This window comes from Hoplias malabaricus, chromosome 6, assembly GCF_029633855.1.
Source record: "Hoplias malabaricus isolate fHopMal1 chromosome 6, fHopMal1.hap1, whole genome shotgun sequence".
NCBI lineage: Eukaryota > Metazoa > Chordata > Actinopteri > Characiformes > Erythrinidae > Hoplias > Hoplias malabaricus.
Window position 1 is genome coordinate 27,537,265 of NC_089805.1, and position 21,198 is coordinate 27,558,462.

Genomic DNA, 21,198 nt, shown 5'->3' on the forward strand with positions numbered 1-21,198 from the left:
ATTTTTTTTAATAATAATAATATGGAAATATTTCATTAGGAGACAGCCATTGCTCTGCAAACACAGTCATTGCAAACCCAGCAAACAGGTTGCAATTTATTGCTTTATTGTTCTTTAGCAAAAAGTACATATTAAAACAAGTGTTAAGCACAAGGGCCCACATCATTCAACAAGAAATATAAAACATGTTATTTGCCCCTGATGTCAGTAGAGGGCAACGTAAATCTGTGGTGCTGATCCGCCATCAAGTGAATGAAAACATCATAGTCAGTACAACCTGTTTACAAAAGTAATAATGCCTTCAAAATATACTTTATGTAAAATGAATGTGTTTAAAAAGCAAATTGATGATAAATTAATACAGAAAAACGTATGATCTGTTGCTAGTACTTGTTTATGTAGGAATTATGATGCAATTGAGTTACAGGTGTGGTACAGCAATGACTGGATTGTGGGTGTGGTGTAATGTAGTGTGGCACACATTCTGTGATTATATATTACAGGTACATAACTATAGAATCTATTTCCTTTAGTAAACTATGTTCATGAATTACAAAATTTACAACATTCGACACAAATAATTGTCCTTCATGTTTCAACCTGAGGTGTATCCACTTTAACGAATTAAGACGCTTCCATGATTTAACAAGAGATGAACAGTTCTTTGGTGTCTCAATTCCTTTAAATTCCACTACCATCATGCTCATGAATATACAGACTGAATAGAAATTTTACTATAGCTTTGGGCTCAGGCTTAGCCACTACAAATACTTCACAGTCTGACATGAGTTAGAAAACTGGTTGGTAATTATCTGGTATAAAATTAATTAGCACTTCCTACATTTTTTATCCTTTCTTTTTTTATGTATATATAGTCCTTTCAATGGGTTCCACTATAAGATGTGCATCAGAAAGCTGAACAATTCTAATAAAGGAAGGCATGTGGTAGTAATATTTTCAGTGTGCCACGATTTCTAGTTTTTCCAAATCTCTGGCTAGTGTAGATTTCACTGAGTAATATTTAGAATAAACAAAGTCTTTAATATGTGCACACATAGAATGCACAATCTTTGCAGCAACACTGCCCTCCTCTGGCTGTAAGCATGAATCTCATCATACAGTATTTTCAGAATACTGCCTGTGTAATACAACAAATGTGTTATACAGAATCTTCATTATGAGGTTGTACAATATAATGTGCAGTTCTAATTTCAGCATTAGCAAATCATATGTTAGTGAAGCACCCTTAGCATTGTAATGGCATTTTTAGCATATGTAATAAGCACTGGTCTGTGTCTCTTGCCATTTAATATCCATTTCATTGATTATAGTTGAAACAAGAAAAACAAAAGAAAACTTCAAAGGCCCTCAACACAAAGGCAACAAATCCTTGTGGAAATGAGCACAATAACAGAGACCTTAGGTTCTTCCTCTGTATGAAATGCATAGTAGTGTTTTTTTGGAAGTTACATAAAAGAAGGAAATTGCTAGAGGAGCTTTTGGCAGTTCAGTCAGGGTTCGGTTTGCCATTTCACCCACCTCAATGCACACTGTCTATTTTGGAGAGATGGTAGGAGACTGAAGTCCATTACTGCCAGTAAAAAGACAGTTCAGCTTGGAGTGAAGGTTGTTCCAAACCTGGCCCATCTAGGAAGCAAGAGACAAGGTCAGGAGGCCACGTACATAATTCACAAATTTAACTGGCATTAAAAGCTAGACCATATGGAAAAATGATCATGTTAGCAGATGAATGCCTTGGCTGGAGTGGCAGTTTAATCCTAAAGTGGAGATCCAAAAATTACTGTGGAGTTAAAATACTCTCAGCCCTGCAGCCAGCCAGACCTTTGATTTTTACTAGTACTATATAAACACTAATGCTATGATGCTCTATATAAGCATCTTCCAACAGAGAGTTATTTGCAGGTATTAGATGAAACAACTGCCAAGGATTAAAACTAGGTATCTCGGTAAATCTAATAGAGGGACAGGCATATGCTGAAATCACAAATTCAAATCTCTCATTCACCATGGCTAGATTGTGTATCAATCACTGGCAATGCTTTCAGCTTTGAATAAAGTCCAGCTTCCAGTGATCCACAAACTAGAATCAAAACCACTGCAATGTTATTCTTGGGAAAACTCGTCAACACTTCTATAAAGAAGGGGAAGACTTGCTTTGAATGAAATTCCATTATAAATTCTTGTTTAATGATATTCTGATTCAACGATAATATTTTACTGGCCAAACCCTACTGATAAAAATGAATAAATGCAATAAAAATAAAAATAAAAAGGTGAGTTTCCCCAGGTGAATCAATCTAGACTGATGCAACTGGATCCAAAACATTGATTAAATTAACTCTCCTAAAATATAAACTGTGTCAACATTTGTACAAGTGATTCATAATCAGTGACTCAACATAAGCAGACATTTACCTGGCATTAGTATGCAAAGTGTATTCACACATAGCTTTCACATAAATTGTTACCTAAAGCAAGTTTACAAGTCTATAAATATCAATAGAGCTAGTACTGAGTTGTCTGGAGAAGGCATATGATGTTTTATTGTCAAATGAGTGTATATTAAACTCACTGGGAAAATTATTAGACAATACATCCTTTCTCCAGCCAGGGAAAAGTGTTTCATTAAACGTGTAAATGAATGCATGCAGTTCAAGTTCAAAGAGTGTAGAAAATAAAATCATCACAGAAAAATGGATTATGAAGCTTCATATGACAGTAACAATATGCAGCAGGCCTCACCTCTCTGTGGCCCTGCACTTGGGAACTGACAAATGCCCCCAGGATGTGAGAGGTGATAGGGAGGTAAGTGAAAATGAGCTGGGTCTCTTGGTGCAGGCAGAAGAGTGAGAAGTAGTTGCGTAGCTCCATGGTCTGAATGGCATTCTCTTGCTGCAAGGGGTCAAAGAAGCAGATAAAGGTCACAGAAAGTTCAGCAAGTCAGACCCCGCCCACCCCCACCCCCACCCCCTATGCCATGGTGAGTCATGACTGAGTGGGAAAAGCTCCTAAAACCATGTTCTCCATTTTACATTAAAAGGTTAAAGCTTCATATCGACTGAATGTGTTAGCATTAACACATTAACAGCTATATCTAAGAAATTGCCTCTTTCACTCACTCTCTTTCGTCATCTCAGTTACTCCGGAAGCCCTCAGCATGAGCCCTGTGTCACTTAAGCAGTAGAAAAGGCCTCATAATACATTAGCAGATGTTTGCTGGTAGATAAATTGGATAGGACTTTAAGAGTTGAACTGAAAGCCTAAGAATTGAGATTACATACTCAAAATCACATCACTGTTTCCGATGGATGGGATCAGTTTCCTGTGAATAACACACATCTTTTACGTGTCCTAACCTTGTTAAAACCAAATCAAACCTTTAGTCTTAAGCATTATTATGATTATATCTGGATAATGCCACAATAAAATGCACCCTAGATGCTTTTAAAACAGATAATCTGATTACGTTAACGTCTGTGAGTAAAAGTGTCGTGGAAGACAGTCATGGTCAGGGACAAGACAAAATGCTTAATAACAATATGAACAGGCACTACTAATAATTTCAAGGCAGCAACCATTTTTAGCACAGCAGAGAAAGAGGCTGAATGGATAAAAATGGATAGGTGTAAATGGGGTTTTAGATGTCACTGTCTGCAAGTATGAATGACAGCCTAACCAGTACATTTCAGTCAGTTGTTAGAAAAGAGGAAATAACCAACAGCAGGGGCTCTACGTCAGGCCGTCATTTAACATCATAACATAAGGAAAGATCTGTTCTAGTAAAGGTGAGGGGTTTGTATATCATTAAATGGCTGAACAACATTTTCTTAAATTTACAATGAACTTGATAAGTATTAAAAGAAAACCTGGGAAAAGTCTTTGTTGTTTTTGTGTATACAAGAAGACTGACCTGAATGATGCGGGATTCCAGTTGTTCTACAGACACTTGCTCTTTGGGCTGCACTGCTGCACTCATCATCTGCCTCTTCATCACACTGTACTTCTGCAGGGCTTTCTGGTGCTCATGGAGAACTCCTTTCTCATGCCTCTCACACAGGTCCTGTCAGGAAATCACATTCTTACATATGTACATACTGACACAAGGTGCACAATGAGGTTTACAGTCATTAAAAATGCAGACCAAACAGTATAAAGATGTCTTTGACCCAACTGCCATTACTCAGATTAACAGGCTATAGCAATCTAGAGGACTAGATCAGTTGTATTATGTTTGGAAACTGTCAGCTGTCTGTAAAATCAGGATGGACACTAACTTGGGAACAAATACAGTAACCTGAGCTTAAACAAACTTTGTCAGTAGTAAAATAAATTAATTAATGTAGGTCTTTCTCGTATATTTCATTTTAGTTCTCTTGATGGAGCACAAGATTGAGAGAACATTGTTATTGGCTAAGTGGTGTGTTAATCATTATTATGACCTACTGAACGGCATATGTTTTTTCAAATAAACAGTTTTCCATAAAAATGTTACTGGGTGAACCACACAGATTTTGAAATTTTTTTTCAATGCATCAGATTAAAACCTGACCTGGAAATATCTAGCAAATTCTACATAAGTTTTTCAGTAAATAAATAAAGCTCAATGTCCAATACACAAGGTTGAGGTTCAGTGTGTGCTTGTAAAAATACAGTGCACATCAGTGCCATCATTTAATACCCACTCACTCTGTATGACTGCAGTAAATCCAAGAAGAGATTCAGCTTTTCCACTACATCATCCTCCTCTCTCATTCCCTGCTCAAAGAAACAACATAGACTTACTCATGTAAATGTTCGAACATCCCTTGTCAAACTGCATGTTCTGTTGATGGTTCTCAGTGGAAAAACATATCCTTAGGGCATTCTTAGCAAACTGTGGTACATAGCACACACTAACACATACAGTATATGGTTTTATGTTAAATTTAGCAAATAACCAACAACTTTAAATTAAAATGTGCAGATGTGTTGTAGAAGAGGGCACACCTATTTTCATATCAATAAAACACTTGACCTTGGTCACCCAAATCTCTGAATAAGACAGAACAAGAGACAGAAGCACTTCTCTGCTCTTGAGTGACTTGAATATATGAGTCTGTACCTGTTCAGCAGCTTTATCTGCGAGCAGAGAGAATTCTGCAGACAGGCCGTGGAATGAGTGTCTCAGATCCCCCCACATGCTCTTAGAAGAGTCCAGGACAGGCACAGGAGAGCTATCAGAGCCCAGGGCACTGGAGCATGATGTTAAGAGAACACAAATCAAGACTGGCATAAATGGAGTGTAGGGAAGTATACAAGTAAGCTAATAAAAAATCTCCAAGTCTACATTGTATTCTCTTTAGCCCAAATCTACTTGATCAGCCAAGACATGTTTGGTGTCTGAAGTTTTCACTGAACCTACAAAGGCTGAAGGTATCGATGCTGTCTGAACAAAACGATGCTTGTTTCTCAAAAAAGCAACTTTATAAGACGAGTTCACTTCTAAATCCATTCTAAACCCGTTCTATTAGTCAATTTGTCATATTTTCAAATGATTTAAAATGTCAAATATTCAGACAGCAATGATTTACTGCATATCTAAAAACATTAGCAGTAAATATTTGTCAATAATTATAGATAACAGTAAGAAAACAGAATTTGCTTGGTCTGATGTAACTAGGCAAAGATTTAAGCATGCACATTTCCAGTATAAATGCTTTCATGACCCATTAGCCACCCATTCATGACCCACATAACTACTGTGATGAACTAAACAAGGGTATTTTAGAGACCAAAACATCTGGGCTGAAAAATCTGGGGTAAAAGGGGAGATTTGCAAAAAAATATTTTTTGCCAAAATAATCCTTAAAAAAAAAAAAGAAAATTGCAACAGAATGCTTTAGCACTGGCAAAGACAATACACATGAAATCGCAAGGATGATCTGAGAAGTAAACAATGAGGCAGTGGAAACTCTAAAGCTAAAAAAGGCACAGAAAGTAACACTTCCTCAATATCTGTGTTCTTCCTTCTGAACCATTGCGGTGTATGATACTATCTCTTATAGTTATGTGTTACAGACATCTACAGTCAAGTGAACAAAAAAGGAAGTAGTCAATAATGCACAATACACTCATATATTCCAAATTGAAACTTTTATCATGGCATACTGAAACTTTGTTATTCTATGGAATCTCCCTCCACCCCCACTGTCACCTCTAGAAATTCTTCTGAAATTCAAGGTTATTAGGAAGTTTGAAAACTTTGGCCTTTATAACCCTCAGCCTAAGCTTGGTATTGGTGATGGTGACACTAGGCTCCTGTGTAGCTGCACCACTGTCCCAAACTAAATTATTCTAAGAAGATTGTACAAAGCTGAAATCTGTGTCACTATAAAGTAGTAGAATTCACTAACATTTCGGACACAGTGTACTTAAATGATACAGAGTATCACTACATTTCATATAATACAATAATAAGCAACTATTATACTTAAGATGTTCTATGAAGAATGCAAATGATTCTTGTGCGAGTACCTCAGCTCTTTCCCAAACATAAGCAGATCTGTGGCATTCTCTTTGGAGCGTTCTGCCATTTTCTCAGCTCTGTCTCGTAGCTTCTGGAAGCTGTTGTGAATGTTTCTGATTAGCTCTCTGCTGGCAGAAAAGCGGGACTGGGTGTCCGTGGGGAGGTAATCCTATACAACACATTAATGAGTAATGGTTAAAAAAAAACCACACTGATTACTACTTGGGTAGCACACATTGGTTTAAAGAACCGAGGCTTAGAGAGAGAAACAGATTCAAACCTTGGCTTGTGTTGCATATCTGCATGTCATAAACTCATCCCCCATTTTCTTGAAAGCATCTCGTAGCTTACTTTGGACATCCTGGGACAAAGAAACATGAATGAATAAATAAATGAAATGGTTATCTTCATAATACTCATGGAAAATAAGATAACAATAATAAATTATTGTTTTACATTAAGTTATAAAAAACAAATTTTCAGTGCATGTGAAGATTAATTTGGAGATCAAACCAGGCAGTTTTTGTGGGCTAAGGAGACTTTAGAATTGTCGTGCCCTTCGTCTGAGTTTCTCCAATCACAGTGATGTATGTGAGAGTACAAAGACAAGATTACACAGAGTTAAAAGGCAACAAGCACTGAGTGAGAATGGAAAAGAAAGAGCTCTGCTGAACTAGGCAGAATAGATAGGATGAAAGTGGTGATGTGGTGCATAATGCTTGTGTTTTATTTGACCAAAGCATGTCAGAGACCCCGATACACTCTGTTAACTTGTGGAAAAGGAATGCTAGTTCTCCCTGATAGCCTTGATCAAGACATGCAGACTTATATAAAAGTTTGGTTATCCGTTGTCAAATTATGTTACATTCCACACAAAATTTGAAAATGTGAAATTTAAGTTGTTACCTCTGCAAGAAATGCTAAAAGTTTGACTTAGAAAATCCACAAAACCAATAAAATGATGAGGTGTTTTCAAAGTTTTACACAAGTATTTTTCAATTGATATTCAGACTGCATATCTTCACGTCTGCTTCCTTTGTCTTCCTTCAGAGCATCTGTTAAACAGCCATGCTCTTCTCAGTCATTATGAATAAAGTCTGAAGAGCAAAATACTAAAAACTGAACTGGGACCTATACACAGACTGAATTACAAACAAAACAAGTTATAAGAATTTAGATGTACATGCTGCAGTGTTCATTTTGGGTTGTTTGGAATATATTAGAATGACAATCCTTTTTATATAGTCTTCCCATTTTAGCAGATCGTATGTAATTTAAGAGTTGGCTGCTGAGCTGTTTTTAGCAGGCTACATCATTACATCATTAGTGCACTGACAGAGTTAGGGCAAGACAAATACTTGGCTCTAGATGTGGCATTAGCACATTTACATCTACTGCTGTTTTTCTCTTAACATGATGACAAAATGTGTCAATGCTAGTAAGGCAGACCAGCCTAAGACTTTAAAGTCATTCGACATGCGTGACTATGCATGAGGTGAATATAAGAAGGGTAAACACTGATGAAAAACACAATATTAATGAATCACAGATGTAACTAAAACACTAGGCCTTGTCACTTTATTTAATATCATTCAGGTACGTTTAGTTCATGTATAGACATGAAAGTTTAAGGCCAGGAGATTATATAATGAGGATTTCAGCAATCTTTAACAAATTTGCATTTACTGTCCACTTTAATATGTAGACCTACTTTGCTTTCACAATCATTGTCCATTTTCAAACTGGGGAATTTTATATTGTACAGATTTCAATCCATCTCTGAATAATTAGATGAGCCCCCCTTACAAACAAGCGCATTAATGATGGGTTATTCTGGGCACTGACACACTAACCCAGACACAGTAGTGATATGTAGTAACTTTTAAAAGGCGAGTTATATTCTGCAGTATTATTGAAAAGCCTTCTTACTTTCCACTCTATTACACAAGTTTAAGTCCATCTTATAAATGATAATTTAGAGAAGATAGCTCATCTGCAGCAACACAGTTTGAATCAGTCAGTGATCAGATTCTGGCCAGAGAACTGCTGGCTGTAGAACATCCCACTAACATCCTAGGCACTTTAACACATTCCTGCTTAGTAGAGTAGGCTTGTTCATGTCTGGTAGTTAGAGGATTTCCAAACGTCTGACAAACATTACATACACTGTTAGGAACAAGGAAAAACTGGTAACATTAGCAACAGCAAATAACCTGGGAGACCACAAAAGACCACAGTGGAACAAATAAAACCTTCTGTGTTTACTTATTTGCAGTAGGACAATGACCTGATACATGCTGCTAAAGCTACAATAAAGTTTTTCCAAGGCCAACGTGGAACGTTAATTGACTTAGCCAGTTAGCATGTGACTTGAACCCCACTGAGAATGCATTATATTTACAGAAGACCTAAGGCAAAATGCCAAAAACCAAAAGCCATTTCAGGAACTGAAAATAGTTGGATTACAAATCTGGCAAAATGTCACCAGGGAAAATACCCAGAATCTGTGTAGGTCATCAACTTCACCAAATATGGTAATTTTGTTATTCTTATCTCTAACCATTCGGTTCAAGCTTATAATTTGGTGGAATTAAAATTATGTTTGGTGGTTCATCCAGTTTAGATGTAAATTTGATTTAGTAAGTATGTTGACACTCAAACCTATATTAATATCATGTGATTTTGGCAATTACTCATTCATTTAAGTGATCATGTTATAAGGTTACACAGCTTTCTTATGTCAAGTTAAAGCCTTAGTCTGATTTCAAGAAATCTGATAAATAGACCTGTACTATATCACAGTATTTTTCATCAAATGCTACCCATTTACAAATTAAATTATTTTTCAGTTCATATGTGCAGTCATCCAGATAGCAAGCCTTCCAGGAAATAGTAAGCACAGAACATTCATTTCAATGCTACACCTGTAATGTGGTGACTAATGACCTAATTATTTATAACATGGCTGTATAAACACAGCTCCATGCATAAATAATTACTAGTTAAGTAACTCTGCAAAGATGCACATTTTTTTTAAACACACACACACATTACTGAATGTAGACCTGGATTTTACCAAGTATGAGAACAGATTTTCTGCAATGAAAAGCTTGTGTGTTTGTGTGTGTCACTGTCCAATTAAATCTGGATCAAAGTGCATGTCTGTGCAGACACTATAAGAGATAATTACTAAACTGAAGTTTTCTGAGCAGCTAGGGCAAGAAGAAAAAAATAGACAAACCGAGCCATTGAAAGTGAGAAATGTCTTCACAAGCTCATCCTCAGAGAAGACCGGATGCCTGGCCACAAGGTTCAGGAACCTGCCCAAACCACGACGTCGTCCCTCAATGAACTCTCGTTCTGACACTGAGGCCAAAACTGAAGATGAGAGGAGCAGAAACCAGATTTAACTTCACCCTCAATAAAAAAAATCCAAACATAGCAGAAGCAGTGCAGAAATACTGTCTTCATGCTATAAATAAGCACCGTCAGACTGTGTGTGTGAGCAGTCTGAAGGAGCTGAGTGTCAAACCACAGTCCAGTCGAATGGCTTAAAAACACTGTAATCTGCAGCTTTAATTATAGGCAGTTGACATCTTGTATATTTGTAGCATCCAGTACACACAACATCCTACCTCCTTTCAGTACTCTTTTGGGTGGTAAGGCAGGCACCATCCTGTAGGCAAATCTCTGCAGCAGAAGCTCATGGAAGACATCAAAGTCACTGTACCGCCGATAAACAGAAATTTTGAAGCGCTGTTAATAGACACAAATAAAATTTTAATGTCAGAGCAGCTGTAATGCATTTATGCTGTTAATGCAAACAGCAGTAATGGCACAAATCTACACACAGTGTACCCATGTGGCTCCCCACAAATGCTAATTTTTCATATATAATACACATCAGTACACATCAGAGTGAGCTCGCTACTTTCTGTTGCCCTTTGTTTCTTTGCATAAATACATAGATTACTTTGTTAATCCGAGATGGAAAGATGGTAAATATGGTAAGTGCAAAATAAAACCAAAAAGGTGTATTAAAATAAATATTACCAAAAGGAACACTATATTTGACTAAACAGTACTAAAATAGAATGAAAAATATCTACATATAACAACAACAACTGTATGAAAAAGTAAGTTGCATAAATATTATGCAGGTGATAGAACGTAAAGAATGTGTTGTCGTGTCCAAGTATCATCTCAAATTATCTAGTAAGTGGCTGAGTATGATATAGAGACATAAAGTTACTGTGCTCTGTAAACTGTGAAATTTTAAACTTTACAATATGCTATTACCAATACACAGAGTAGTAGTACTCTGTGCAATTTGTAATTGTGCATCTCGTGAGATTGTTTCATCAAACAATCTAAATTTCCCCAGCATAGAATACATGATTTTCAGCTTGATATTTCCCAGATGTATATTTCCTAAAAAAAATTACAAAATCCAAAAGCAAATTCTCAGCAGTGGAGATAACTCTGAGATCATGAGTTCAATCCTGGGTATGTTAGAGGCTAACACAAATGCTAGCAAATCTGGGCCCCTGTTATATAACAACTCAGTACTGAGCAGTTCAAAAAGAGGTGCGGTATGGTTTCATTACGAAAACTAGAGCGGAAATGGCGATCAACCAAGCTTGAAGTGTTTCATTCTGCCTGGAAGGACAGCCTTATAGAGTATAGAAATGCCCTCACTAAAGCTCGCTCAGCATATCTGGCCTCGCTGATCTCCAATAATAAAAATAATCCGAGAGCACTGTTTAGTGTGTTTTCTAGAATTACAAAAAATCAAGCAGGTTCTGAACAACTAATTCCAGCAACTCTCACCAGTAAAGATTTTATGGACTTTTTTAATAATAAAATTGAGAATATTAGACAACAAACTCTAGCCACAGGATCAAGTCCATCCTGGCTGCCACCTGATGTGAATGAAATAAAACATAATATAACTGTAAAAGAAAGACTTGAAACCTTTTACCCACTCCCACAATTAGAACTAGAGAAGATTATCACCTCCGCAAACTGTACAACTTGCACACTTGACGCAATTCCCACAAAGTTGCTCAAAGAAGTACTACCAGCTATTATTGATCCTCTTTTAACTATAGTAAACTCATCGCTTAGTCTGGGCCATGTACCCAAAGCTTTTAAACTAGCAGTTATTAAACCTATGATCAAGAAACCAAATCTTGATGCTAGTACACTGTCTAATTACAGGCCTATTTCTAATTTGCCATTTCTGTCTAAGATCTTAGAAAGAGCTGTGGCCCAACAACTTAGTTCATATCTACATAAGAATCATATATATGAAAAATTCCAATCTGGATTCAGGCAACATCATAGTACAGAGACAGCTCTAGTCAAGATAACAAATGATCTTCTTCTTGCCTCTGATCAAGGCCACGTATCCCTGTTGGTGCTTCTTGACCTAAGCGCAGCCTTCGATACAATAGACCACAATATTCTCATAGAAAGGTTAGAAAACATGGTTGGAATCACAGGGACAGCCCTATTATGGTTCAAATCTTACTTAACGGAACGTTATCAATTCGTAAAAGTAAACAATCTAAATTCAAATTATTCTAAAGTAAGATTTGGAATTCCACAAGGCTCTATTTTAGGACCATTATTATTTACATTATACATGTTACCGCTAGGCACAGTTATAAGAAACCATGACATTAACTTTCACTGTTACGCAGACGACACACAATTGTATATTTCAGCCAAGCCCGATGACAAACACAGATTAAAGAAAATAGAGGACTGTGTAAAAGACGTGAAAGGCTGGATGTTGCGTAACTTCCTCCTTCTAAACAGCAACAAAACAGAGGTCCTGCTTTTGGGTCCAAAAGTGACAAGAAATAAATTATCAGATTTAATTTTAGATCTAGCTAACTTTCCAGTTAAACCTGGTTCAGCAGCAAAAAATCTTGGTGTCATAATTGACCCGGATTTATCATTTGATCAACACATAGGTAGTATCACTAGGACAGCTTTTTTACATCTTCGCAATATTGCTAAGATTAGAAATGCCTTATCCCTCCAGGACGCAGAAACATTAGTACATGCCTTTATTACTTCAAGGCTTGACTACTGTAACGCACTACTGTCAGGATGCACCAGCAGCAATTTAAGAAAACTTCAACTAGTTCAAAATGCTGCAGCTAGGGTCCTCACTAAAACTAGAAAATTTGAACATATCAGCCCAGTTTTATCATCACTTCATTGGCTGCCTGTTAAATTCCGCATTGACTACAAAATTTTGTTATTAACATATAAAGCTCTACATGGGCTTGCTCCTGAATATCTTCAAGATACAATTTCCTATTATGAGCCTCCACGTTCACTCAGATCACAGAATACTGGATTTTTAAATGTTCCCAGAATTCAGAAGGCCTCAGCTGGGGGAAGAGCCTTTTCTTATAAAGCCCCCCAACTCTGGAATGATCTTCCAAAAAATGTTCGGGACTCAGACACAGTCGCAATCTTCAAATGTAGGCTAAAAACTCATTTGTTTAGTTTATCATTTGGTAGCTAATGCTCCCCCATAGATAAAGGCGGCAGATCCGGGGGGTCCATGGACACAGGGAATTATAGTATACTGAGACGCTGGTGCTGTCGTCCCGCCGCTTCTCGCGATCACTCAGGTTTGTTGACGGTGGAGCGGAGGGATGCCAGTGTTTCAGGATGCTCCCGTGTCTGTGTGTCCTTCTGGTTCTCTCCTTTTAGTTAATGCTGTCATAGTCAGATCTGCCGGAGTCATTAGCCACACTCTGGAAATTTTCATATTTTCTACTTTACAAACACAAAACAGTTCAAAACTAATTCCATCCCTTTACATCTTTCCGAGTAAACGACTGCCCACCTGTCTGTCTGGACACTGATGGATGACTGTCGAGATCCTCCTCCACGCTTCAGACCAGCTGCCCACGCTCCAGCAACCACCAAGTGCCTTGAAGCTGTCCCTACACTGAAGTTCTCATGGACCACTAACTATCATCACCAGTAGATTGACCAGAGGAGGATGGGTCACCCCTTGTGAGCCTTGGTTCCTCCCAAGGTTTCTTCCTCAGCTGGGGGAGTTTTTCCTTGCCACTGTCGCCCCTGGCTTGCTCACTTGAGGGTTTTACATTTGTCTTTACATTTCATGTCAAATCTTGTCTTACTGGAATTCTGTGAAGCTGCTTTGTGACAACATCAGTTGTGAAAAGCGCTATATAAATAAATTTGATTTGATTTGATTTGATTTCAAATGTCATAGAAGTAGTATGTGCTAGCTCTCCCCTTCCCAGATCAGTTGCGTTGTCACTGAACACTGAGTACTAGCAAACTGGGGAGGAAAATTAGATTGAAAAAGATGTGATTCGGGCTACAGCCAGAGAGCTTAGAGACAAAAAGTGATGAAGAAAAAAAAGAAACACTCCAGGTGTCCTGCAGAGTGCTGAGGTGGAGGTGCTACTTGCTGAATGCTGGCAAATATGTGAATACCTTTATAATGTGCAGACCAAAAATCAGTACACTCCCTTTACAATTTCAAGTCAATTCGTCAGGTGGTAGCACCTGATCTTGCTGTAGAACTGAATGATATCTATGTCCCTCAACCTTTCATTCTTCCAGAGTTTACATATTTATATGCCTCTTGTGTGTGCATAGTGCAGTCTAGTTTAGCTTTGGTGCCGTCATATGATATGGGTGAGATTGAGGTTTTTGTTAGCCAGAGCAGAAACCATGTGTTTTAAGCTGTTATGTGTGGAACCAAACTTAATTATGCACTACTCTAACCAGACAATAGTTATGAAGTTACTAATTGACATACCTTAGGAGGTGCTATCCTGAGTTTTTAAAGGTTTAAGTATACAGTTTTTCATACAAGCGCACACAATGCTAGTGGTTGCAAGCTTAAATAAGAACATTCCACACAAAATCTATAATCCGTTTCTAACTAGGAAGAGAGTTCAGAGGAATTTACCCAAAATTCCCCAGGCGCCCTGTGTGTGGGGGAGAGAGGTAGCACTACGTAGTGACCATACTTTAAGTCATGTTTTGGTACAACTCTGTTGTTTACTGCTTCCCCCACAGCTGTGTAAAACCAAACTGTATGAAATTTCATTCAGTTATGAAATCCCAGCTATTGTGCACTGATTTACTTTGAAAGGTCTGTATGTGCTTCATTCTTAGTTGTAGATAAACCAGCCACACTTGTCCAACCACATGTTTAGCTTTTGGTTTTAGTAAATAAGTATTTATATTAACTTTCATCTTTGCTCTGACAACATCCTTGATTACCTGATCAGAATCAGTATGTTACCCCAAATATTTAACATGCCCTGTCTTGTGACTTTTTTTTTTTCATTTATTTTAAACACATGCCTACCAGAAAAAGACTCAGCATGAAACATCTAAATACTATGACCTCCTCCACAAATTCCAGAACTCAACAGAAGCCAAAGACCACCATTTCTAGTCAAAAGAGCCTTTAAATGCTCTATTAAATTTTGTTTCAAATTTCAAGTACTCCTCCACCTGTACAAACTTCAGTCTGGAATGTTGGCTAAGTATTCTGCCTTTGTTATATTTTATTTCCTCCTAAATTTGCACTCAACAGCTGTTTTGACATCTATCTAAAGGAAGGGTGGTTTTTTCAAAAAGTATCTGGATTTTTTGCACATGTTGTTATTGTTCAATTATGTTCAGTTGTATAGGTTGGCCTCTGATTACTTTAATCATCAGAATAACAATAAGAAATTACTAATATATATTAATAAATGTATTGACAAATATAACAGCTCTTATTTATATGTAAGGCACTTGGCAGACATTGTTAGGTACAGTTATGTACATTTTCTTATTAATATTAGAGAGGCAAGTGATTGTTAAGAATCCAACTCTTCTTGGTATAGTTTGAAGTTCCTGTTATGTGGAAGGCACTGGTTTCACCCATTATGATATACCATCCATCTTGAATCTCTTACCACATGTGATTTGGCTTTACCATCCCTCACCTGACTAGTCACTTGATACTCCACATGTTTGAGAAACAGGCCTTTCTTCTCTGGGATCAGCTCTACTTTTACAGAATCCTTGTCCAGCAGGCTGGTTAGGGTGAGAGACAGGAGCAGAGGATTCTCCTGAACTGGCTGCATCCTCAAGTTCTGCAGATCCTTAGGCTCTCCAAGCTGGGGCTTAGGGAACTCTGTGAAAACACCACACACCCACACTATTGTCTTTGTAACCGACAGAGAGGTGCTGACAAGGCACTTTTCACTATAATATATAATAACTACACAACACAGCAGGTACTCATAAGGTCATATCTGTTTACTGTAGACCATCAGAAAGCCTGCTAAAAAGCTGATGAACACTTTTGATTATTTAATTATTTTTTTGGCTTAGGATCCATGCCAACAATGTGACAGCATTACATAATGGTGAATGCTCTGGAAGTTGACTCTGCAAATGTCCTGATAAGGGCAGGAGGTAACATTAAAAAACAAGGTCTCTTTAATCTTTTACAAGTGTCTAGTTTGACCTGATTTCACCAGACAACCTAAGAGGTATACACCTCCATCGTAACATAGCAAATATAGAAAAAATAAATAAATAAAAAAATTAAAAATAGGCTGTTTAGTTATACAGAGCCTTATCCTCCATACACATACCACATGAAAACAGGGGTGGAGTAAAACAGCATGTGACAGACTGGAAATCTCAAGGAAGAAACACAACATATGAGTTTGGCTTATATACAGCTGACCTGTCACATGGGCAGCACCTGAAATAACAGCAGAGGCACTAAAATAATGCATATTTTTAAAGAGAATGTTAACTTGAGGTTTGCTGGAAAGAAAAAGAAAAAAAGCCACCGGTAAGAATACAATGCCTGCTTTTAAAAACAAGAGGAAGCAGTTCTGAAAATCTTGTCTCACCACAAGCACACAGATCTGTACAGCCATTATAAATATCAGAAAGCAGTGTGCGGAATCAATTTTACAGCAAATCAAAACACTTGAAATATAATCACTCTGATGCTGAGGAGTTCACAGAGTGGAATGGAAGCATGGTCAGGCGAAGAGACAAAGTACTGACCCAAAGAGGTTTTTATTTTTTCAGAATCAGTTGGGGGCTCAGGGATCTAGACTAACTTTTTGCACTGGTGCGCCTAATTTTTTTTTGTGGGCCAGCACAAATGTTAGTTGCACCCAAATTTTCATTTAACACATCAGTTTTACAAGTTCTTTTACAAGGGGCCCTCCTACCCAAACTCTGAGCCAAAATGTAACCATTTTTTGACAGTTGCACCTGACTATCCACTAGTACTCTCTCTCCTTTTTGGCTTAAGAATAAACAGCCAGTTACATGCCAAAAAAAATGAGGTGTAAACAAACAACGTTTTTCCAAAGAACAATATATAAATAAACAGTTTTAACATCGTTAACTTTGTGATCAGCCCTCCAGCATCCAAGTCAGCAATTCTATGATTCTTTAACAGCTCCAGTCCTTAAGGTGGAATTGAAAAAAAAGAAACAAACATAGCTGTTGATACTGCAGCTTGCAGCTTTGCGTCGCCTTAAATTATGCAGTTTTGTACAGGCACCTGTAACTGTTTCACTGTTTAAAGTGTAATGAAAACATCAAATATGCTGGCGTTAGTGTGAATATGTGAACATCGTGAAAGCATTTAATGTGGACCTGAAAGGTCAAATAACTTAACGTAGCACTTGGAAATATCTACATAATTTTTAAGGTGGGGTGAAACACTAAGCAACTTTAAACTGTACTGGTGTGTTTGGGAAAGTTTAAACTAGACAGTATAAAAATTGGTATGTGTTAAATGTTCACTCTTCTGCTTCAAAGTTTGGTTCTGTGTCAGTGCTGTAATTAACACTGCAAGGCCTTTAAGGTCGTGGAGAGTAGCTGAGCAGTGCACGCCACCTCTAAATATATTCCCGCTGCTGTATTCGTAGACTATTATTTATTAACAATCCAACCTTGAGACTGCTGTTCCTGTCTCGTGGAGTCTTTTTTTCCTCTTTTCATATCCTAAAGTATAGTTTCTCTTCATTTTCTGATGAAACTCTCCTTAACTTGAGACATCGGGACCTTCATTAATTTGCCGGGTCCTACGCAATGTGTGTACTGAGCGTATAGGGTGGTCTGGATCTGGGCCTAGGCTTCTCACCTCGGTTCTGTCTGACTGCAGCACACGCATTTTCAAACATACACACGTGTACAGGAATATCTGGACTACTGTTAATTTGGGGGGGCGTCCACTATCCCTGGTTGGTTTAGACCACGATATGGGCCTAATGTGTTGTTGAACCTCAGGGAGACTCCCCCCCACGAATGTTTGGTCGCACTGGTGGATTTTTTTTTTTTTTATGAATATGTGTAAGAACTGTGTAGACAAATGCCCACATGCTATGCTGAATAGCACAAAACTACTCTCCCTTAATTAACTAGCAAGAAGCTACAGGATCACATGACTCATATGGAGTAATTCTTTGGTGCATGGGACTATTCTCCATAAAACGGAACATGAATTACCACTACAGAGGTCAAATGTACTGTCACTTACCCAGTATGCAGTTTTCCAAGAGTTTGGGGCTTGGTTGCTTCCCTTGTTGAGCAAGTGCAATCAGAGCCAAGGCTTTATAGAAGTATACCTTAGTTAGGAAACCATTACCATTATCTACATGTTCTGTTATCTGCAATAAAGACAGAAGTGTCTCTGTTATCAAGAATAAAGATAAGCATATTCATGTTATTCTGAAACACTCTATAGTACATATAGTACATTGAATGAAAGAAGCATAAAGTTTTTATTTATTTTTTTATTTTATTATTATTATATTATCTCTGTTAATACACCTTTAGAGAGCCAAAGTAGTACAGATAACTGACCATTGATCAGATACCTGCTGTATTTTGACCAACCTGGTTCTGTTGGTTGATTGAGAGATCAGTTTTGTTGAGGAGCCTGTGGAACACGTCAGTTGGCACTCTTTCATCTGTTCTACTGCTTACAGCTTGGTGCACTTCACGATAATACAGAGGGACTGATCCTGAAGTTGGGAGACAGAAGGAAAATGAGGAACCTATTGCAATAATATAGCAGCAGGTAGTGTCGCAGTCACACAGCTCCAGGGACCTGGAGGTTGTGGGTTTGATTCCTGTTCCGGGTGACTGTCTGTGAGGAGTTGGTGTGTTCCCCCCGTGTCTGCGTGGGTTTCCTCCGGGTGCTCCGGTTTCCTCCCACAGTCCAAAAACACACGTTGGTAGGTGGATTGGCGACTCAAAAGTGTCCGTAGGTGTGAGTGAATGTGTGAGTTGCCCTGTGAAGGACTGGCGCCCCCTCCAGGTTTTATTCTCGCTTTGCGCCCAATGATTCCAGGTAGGCTCTGGACCCACCGCGACCCTGAACTGGGTAAGCGGTTATAGATAATGAATGAAATAACATACAATAAAAATATATATAAAATTTATCAATGAAATTAGAATTAACCACCTTTCTCAAAGAAATAAAAATAGATTGTCTACTATTCATTAATATGTCTAAAGATTTGTCATCCAATTTCCTGTAATCGTGTCAATGAGTACGTTGATGTGGGGGGATGGAAGACGATGATGCTTGGCATTGAGCAAGGTGACCATACTATGCTACTCTTGAGCATTACATACTATTGGTCAATGCTTTTCTATGAAGATTGCACAAGCTGTTTGTGCAATTCACTGCCTGTGTCAGCAATTGTTGCTGAATTCATTCATTAGAATACGTTTCATCTGAAGTTTGGACATAAAGCTCAGATGTTACAAAGTGATCTGTGTTACAGCACTTTCTCAGTTATAGCACACTGCTGCCCTCTGCATAGAATACTAGGCTTTGATTCCCAGCTCTGGTAGATTAACCACTTCTTGGGAAAGACCCTTAAAGCTGCACTTGCCCACTTCTGTAAATGACTAAAATTGTAAGCTGTTTGGGTAAATATCTGCCAAAAAATGTATGATACATTACAACAGAAATCTAACTACACATGTATTCACGTGATTCTGTCTAATTCAATCTGCCACCTGGCAGCAACATGGAGAGCCTAAAAACTAACAGCAACCAAGCAGCTTGTACCAAAGAAAAATGCTGTGTCTGTCATTTTAACATGTTTTGTCTGCAAGGAAAAAGTAGTGAGTCCAAATGTAAGGTTGAAAACTCCTGTAAATACGTCATTTACCCGTGCCTTGGTCTCAGCCCTGGACCTGAATGTCCATCCTGATGATTACGCAACAGGTCCTGGCTTTCGTGGCGCTCTTTTTGTGGGAACACGATCTTGTTCCTTAACATCTTCACTCACTTCATACATCTGCACTGTGGAAACCCTGGCAACACGTATAGCCCCGGAGACCCCCCACAGAATGACAACAAAAAGCAAAAAAAAATAAAAAATCTTCAGAGCTTTTCATCTCTTGGAAGACCAGGACACACTACGTTATCCATCTTTTCTAACGTTATATCGCAGATGAACCTGTCTCTATAAATTATGTAAGAAAACCTTCATAAATGCAGTTGTTTATTCGTCACTATTTTTCCAAGCCTTATTACGGACCATCAGCTCTGTTTTAACAGGTGACCACACACATAGCCCACTCTCCCTTCATTTTCTCAAATGGCTGTTTACTACCCAACGACAAGTGTTGTCTTCCTCTCGCCGCTCAACGACAAGAATTCGAATCCATGTCGAACAACGTGAAGAAAAGGAGCACTGAGTCTGAAAGTGTACCGACCACACAACGAGCCTGAAGCCAGCCAAAATCGCACAGCGCAACATATTTCATTCAAAATCAATTATTTCTTTCTTCTCGAATTACCTTCATTTATCTCTCCTTCCATAGTCCAGGTTGTCATGTGAGTGCACCGACACCTCCATGTGATTTCCTGGGGAAAAGGGAAAACGCACTTTCTTACCCTGCTGCCTGGAGTTGGAGCCGACGGCGGTTATTTTCCCCCACCGCTATTCCGCAACGCCCACCTCCTCCACCACGATTGGCTACTACTTAACACATCGCCTGACGATTGGCTGGTAGTAAAATGATCCCATTTTCCGCACTACGATTGGCTGACCTAGTGTTCTCCTGAAAACGGGTGTAAAACATTATGAAGGCGGAGTCCTACGTCGCAGTGCAAAAGTTAAATGGGAATTACCGAATATTCAAGAATTCTGATTAGTTGAGACAAAAGTTGGATCTCAAACTGCACCATACTGCATGGCGCATTGCTTTTACACTCAGAGGTCGCCCTAAAAAAACTTATGTGTCTAATGCTCAAACCATTTCTTTACCATGTAATACAAAATTTGGTCCTTTTATGTCATCATTGCGTGAACGATATAGTGCATGCAATCCATAGAGAATAAGGAGGAAGTTGAAATGAAGAAGTTGAGTGGTTTGATGTGAAGTGGTGTAGAACAGAAAATCTGGGCAACTGACTTGTATATAATGGTGGTGAATAGAACTAGAAGCGGCAACACACACACACACACACACGAGTCGCCAGTCCACCTACCAATGTGTGTTTTTGGACCGTGGGATGAAACCCACGCGGACACGGGGAGAACATACCAAACTCCTCACAGACAGTCACCAGGAGCGGGACTTAAACCCACAACCTCCAGGGATGA

At 38.3% G+C, this 21,198-nt stretch overlaps 1 protein-coding gene across 1 annotated transcript; it reads right to left on the minus strand.

Annotated features, from left to right (window-relative positions):
• Positions 1–49: 49 nt before the first annotated feature.
• Positions 50–20,527, minus strand: snx8a (sorting nexin 8a). The gene is made up of 13 exons (XM_066675051.1): positions 20,390–20,527; positions 18,467–18,594; positions 18,108–18,237; positions 15,535–15,725; positions 10,162–10,282; positions 9,768–9,904; positions 6,807–6,887; positions 6,535–6,695; positions 5,123–5,252; positions 4,708–4,776; positions 3,932–4,081; positions 2,764–2,913; positions 50–1,647 (listed from the first exon to the last, which is right to left on the minus strand). Exons 1-13 carry the CDS (start codon positions 20,424–20,426, stop codon positions 1,555–1,557), a joined length of 1,578 nt encoding a protein of 525 aa, XP_066531148.1. The 5' UTR covers positions 20,427–20,527; the 3' UTR covers positions 50–1,554.
• Positions 20,528–21,198: the final 671 nt, after the last annotated feature.

What these genes read in the sequence shown, in the direction of transcription:
- snx8a (XM_066675051.1), bottom strand. Translation starts at nt 20,426, where the DNA reads ATGACAACCTGGACTATGGAAGGAGAGATAAATGAAG. An exon ending in TTCTCACTTTCAATGGCTCG is followed by an intron (nt 6,888 to 9,767) that starts GTTTGTCTATTT and finishes TCTTTGTCCCAG; the next exon opens with GATGTCCAAAGTAAGCTACG. An exon ending in CAGATAAAGCTGCTGAACAG is followed by an intron (nt 4,777 to 5,122) that starts GTACAGACTCAT and finishes TTCTTTGAGCAG; the next exon opens with GGAATGAGAGAGGAGGATGA.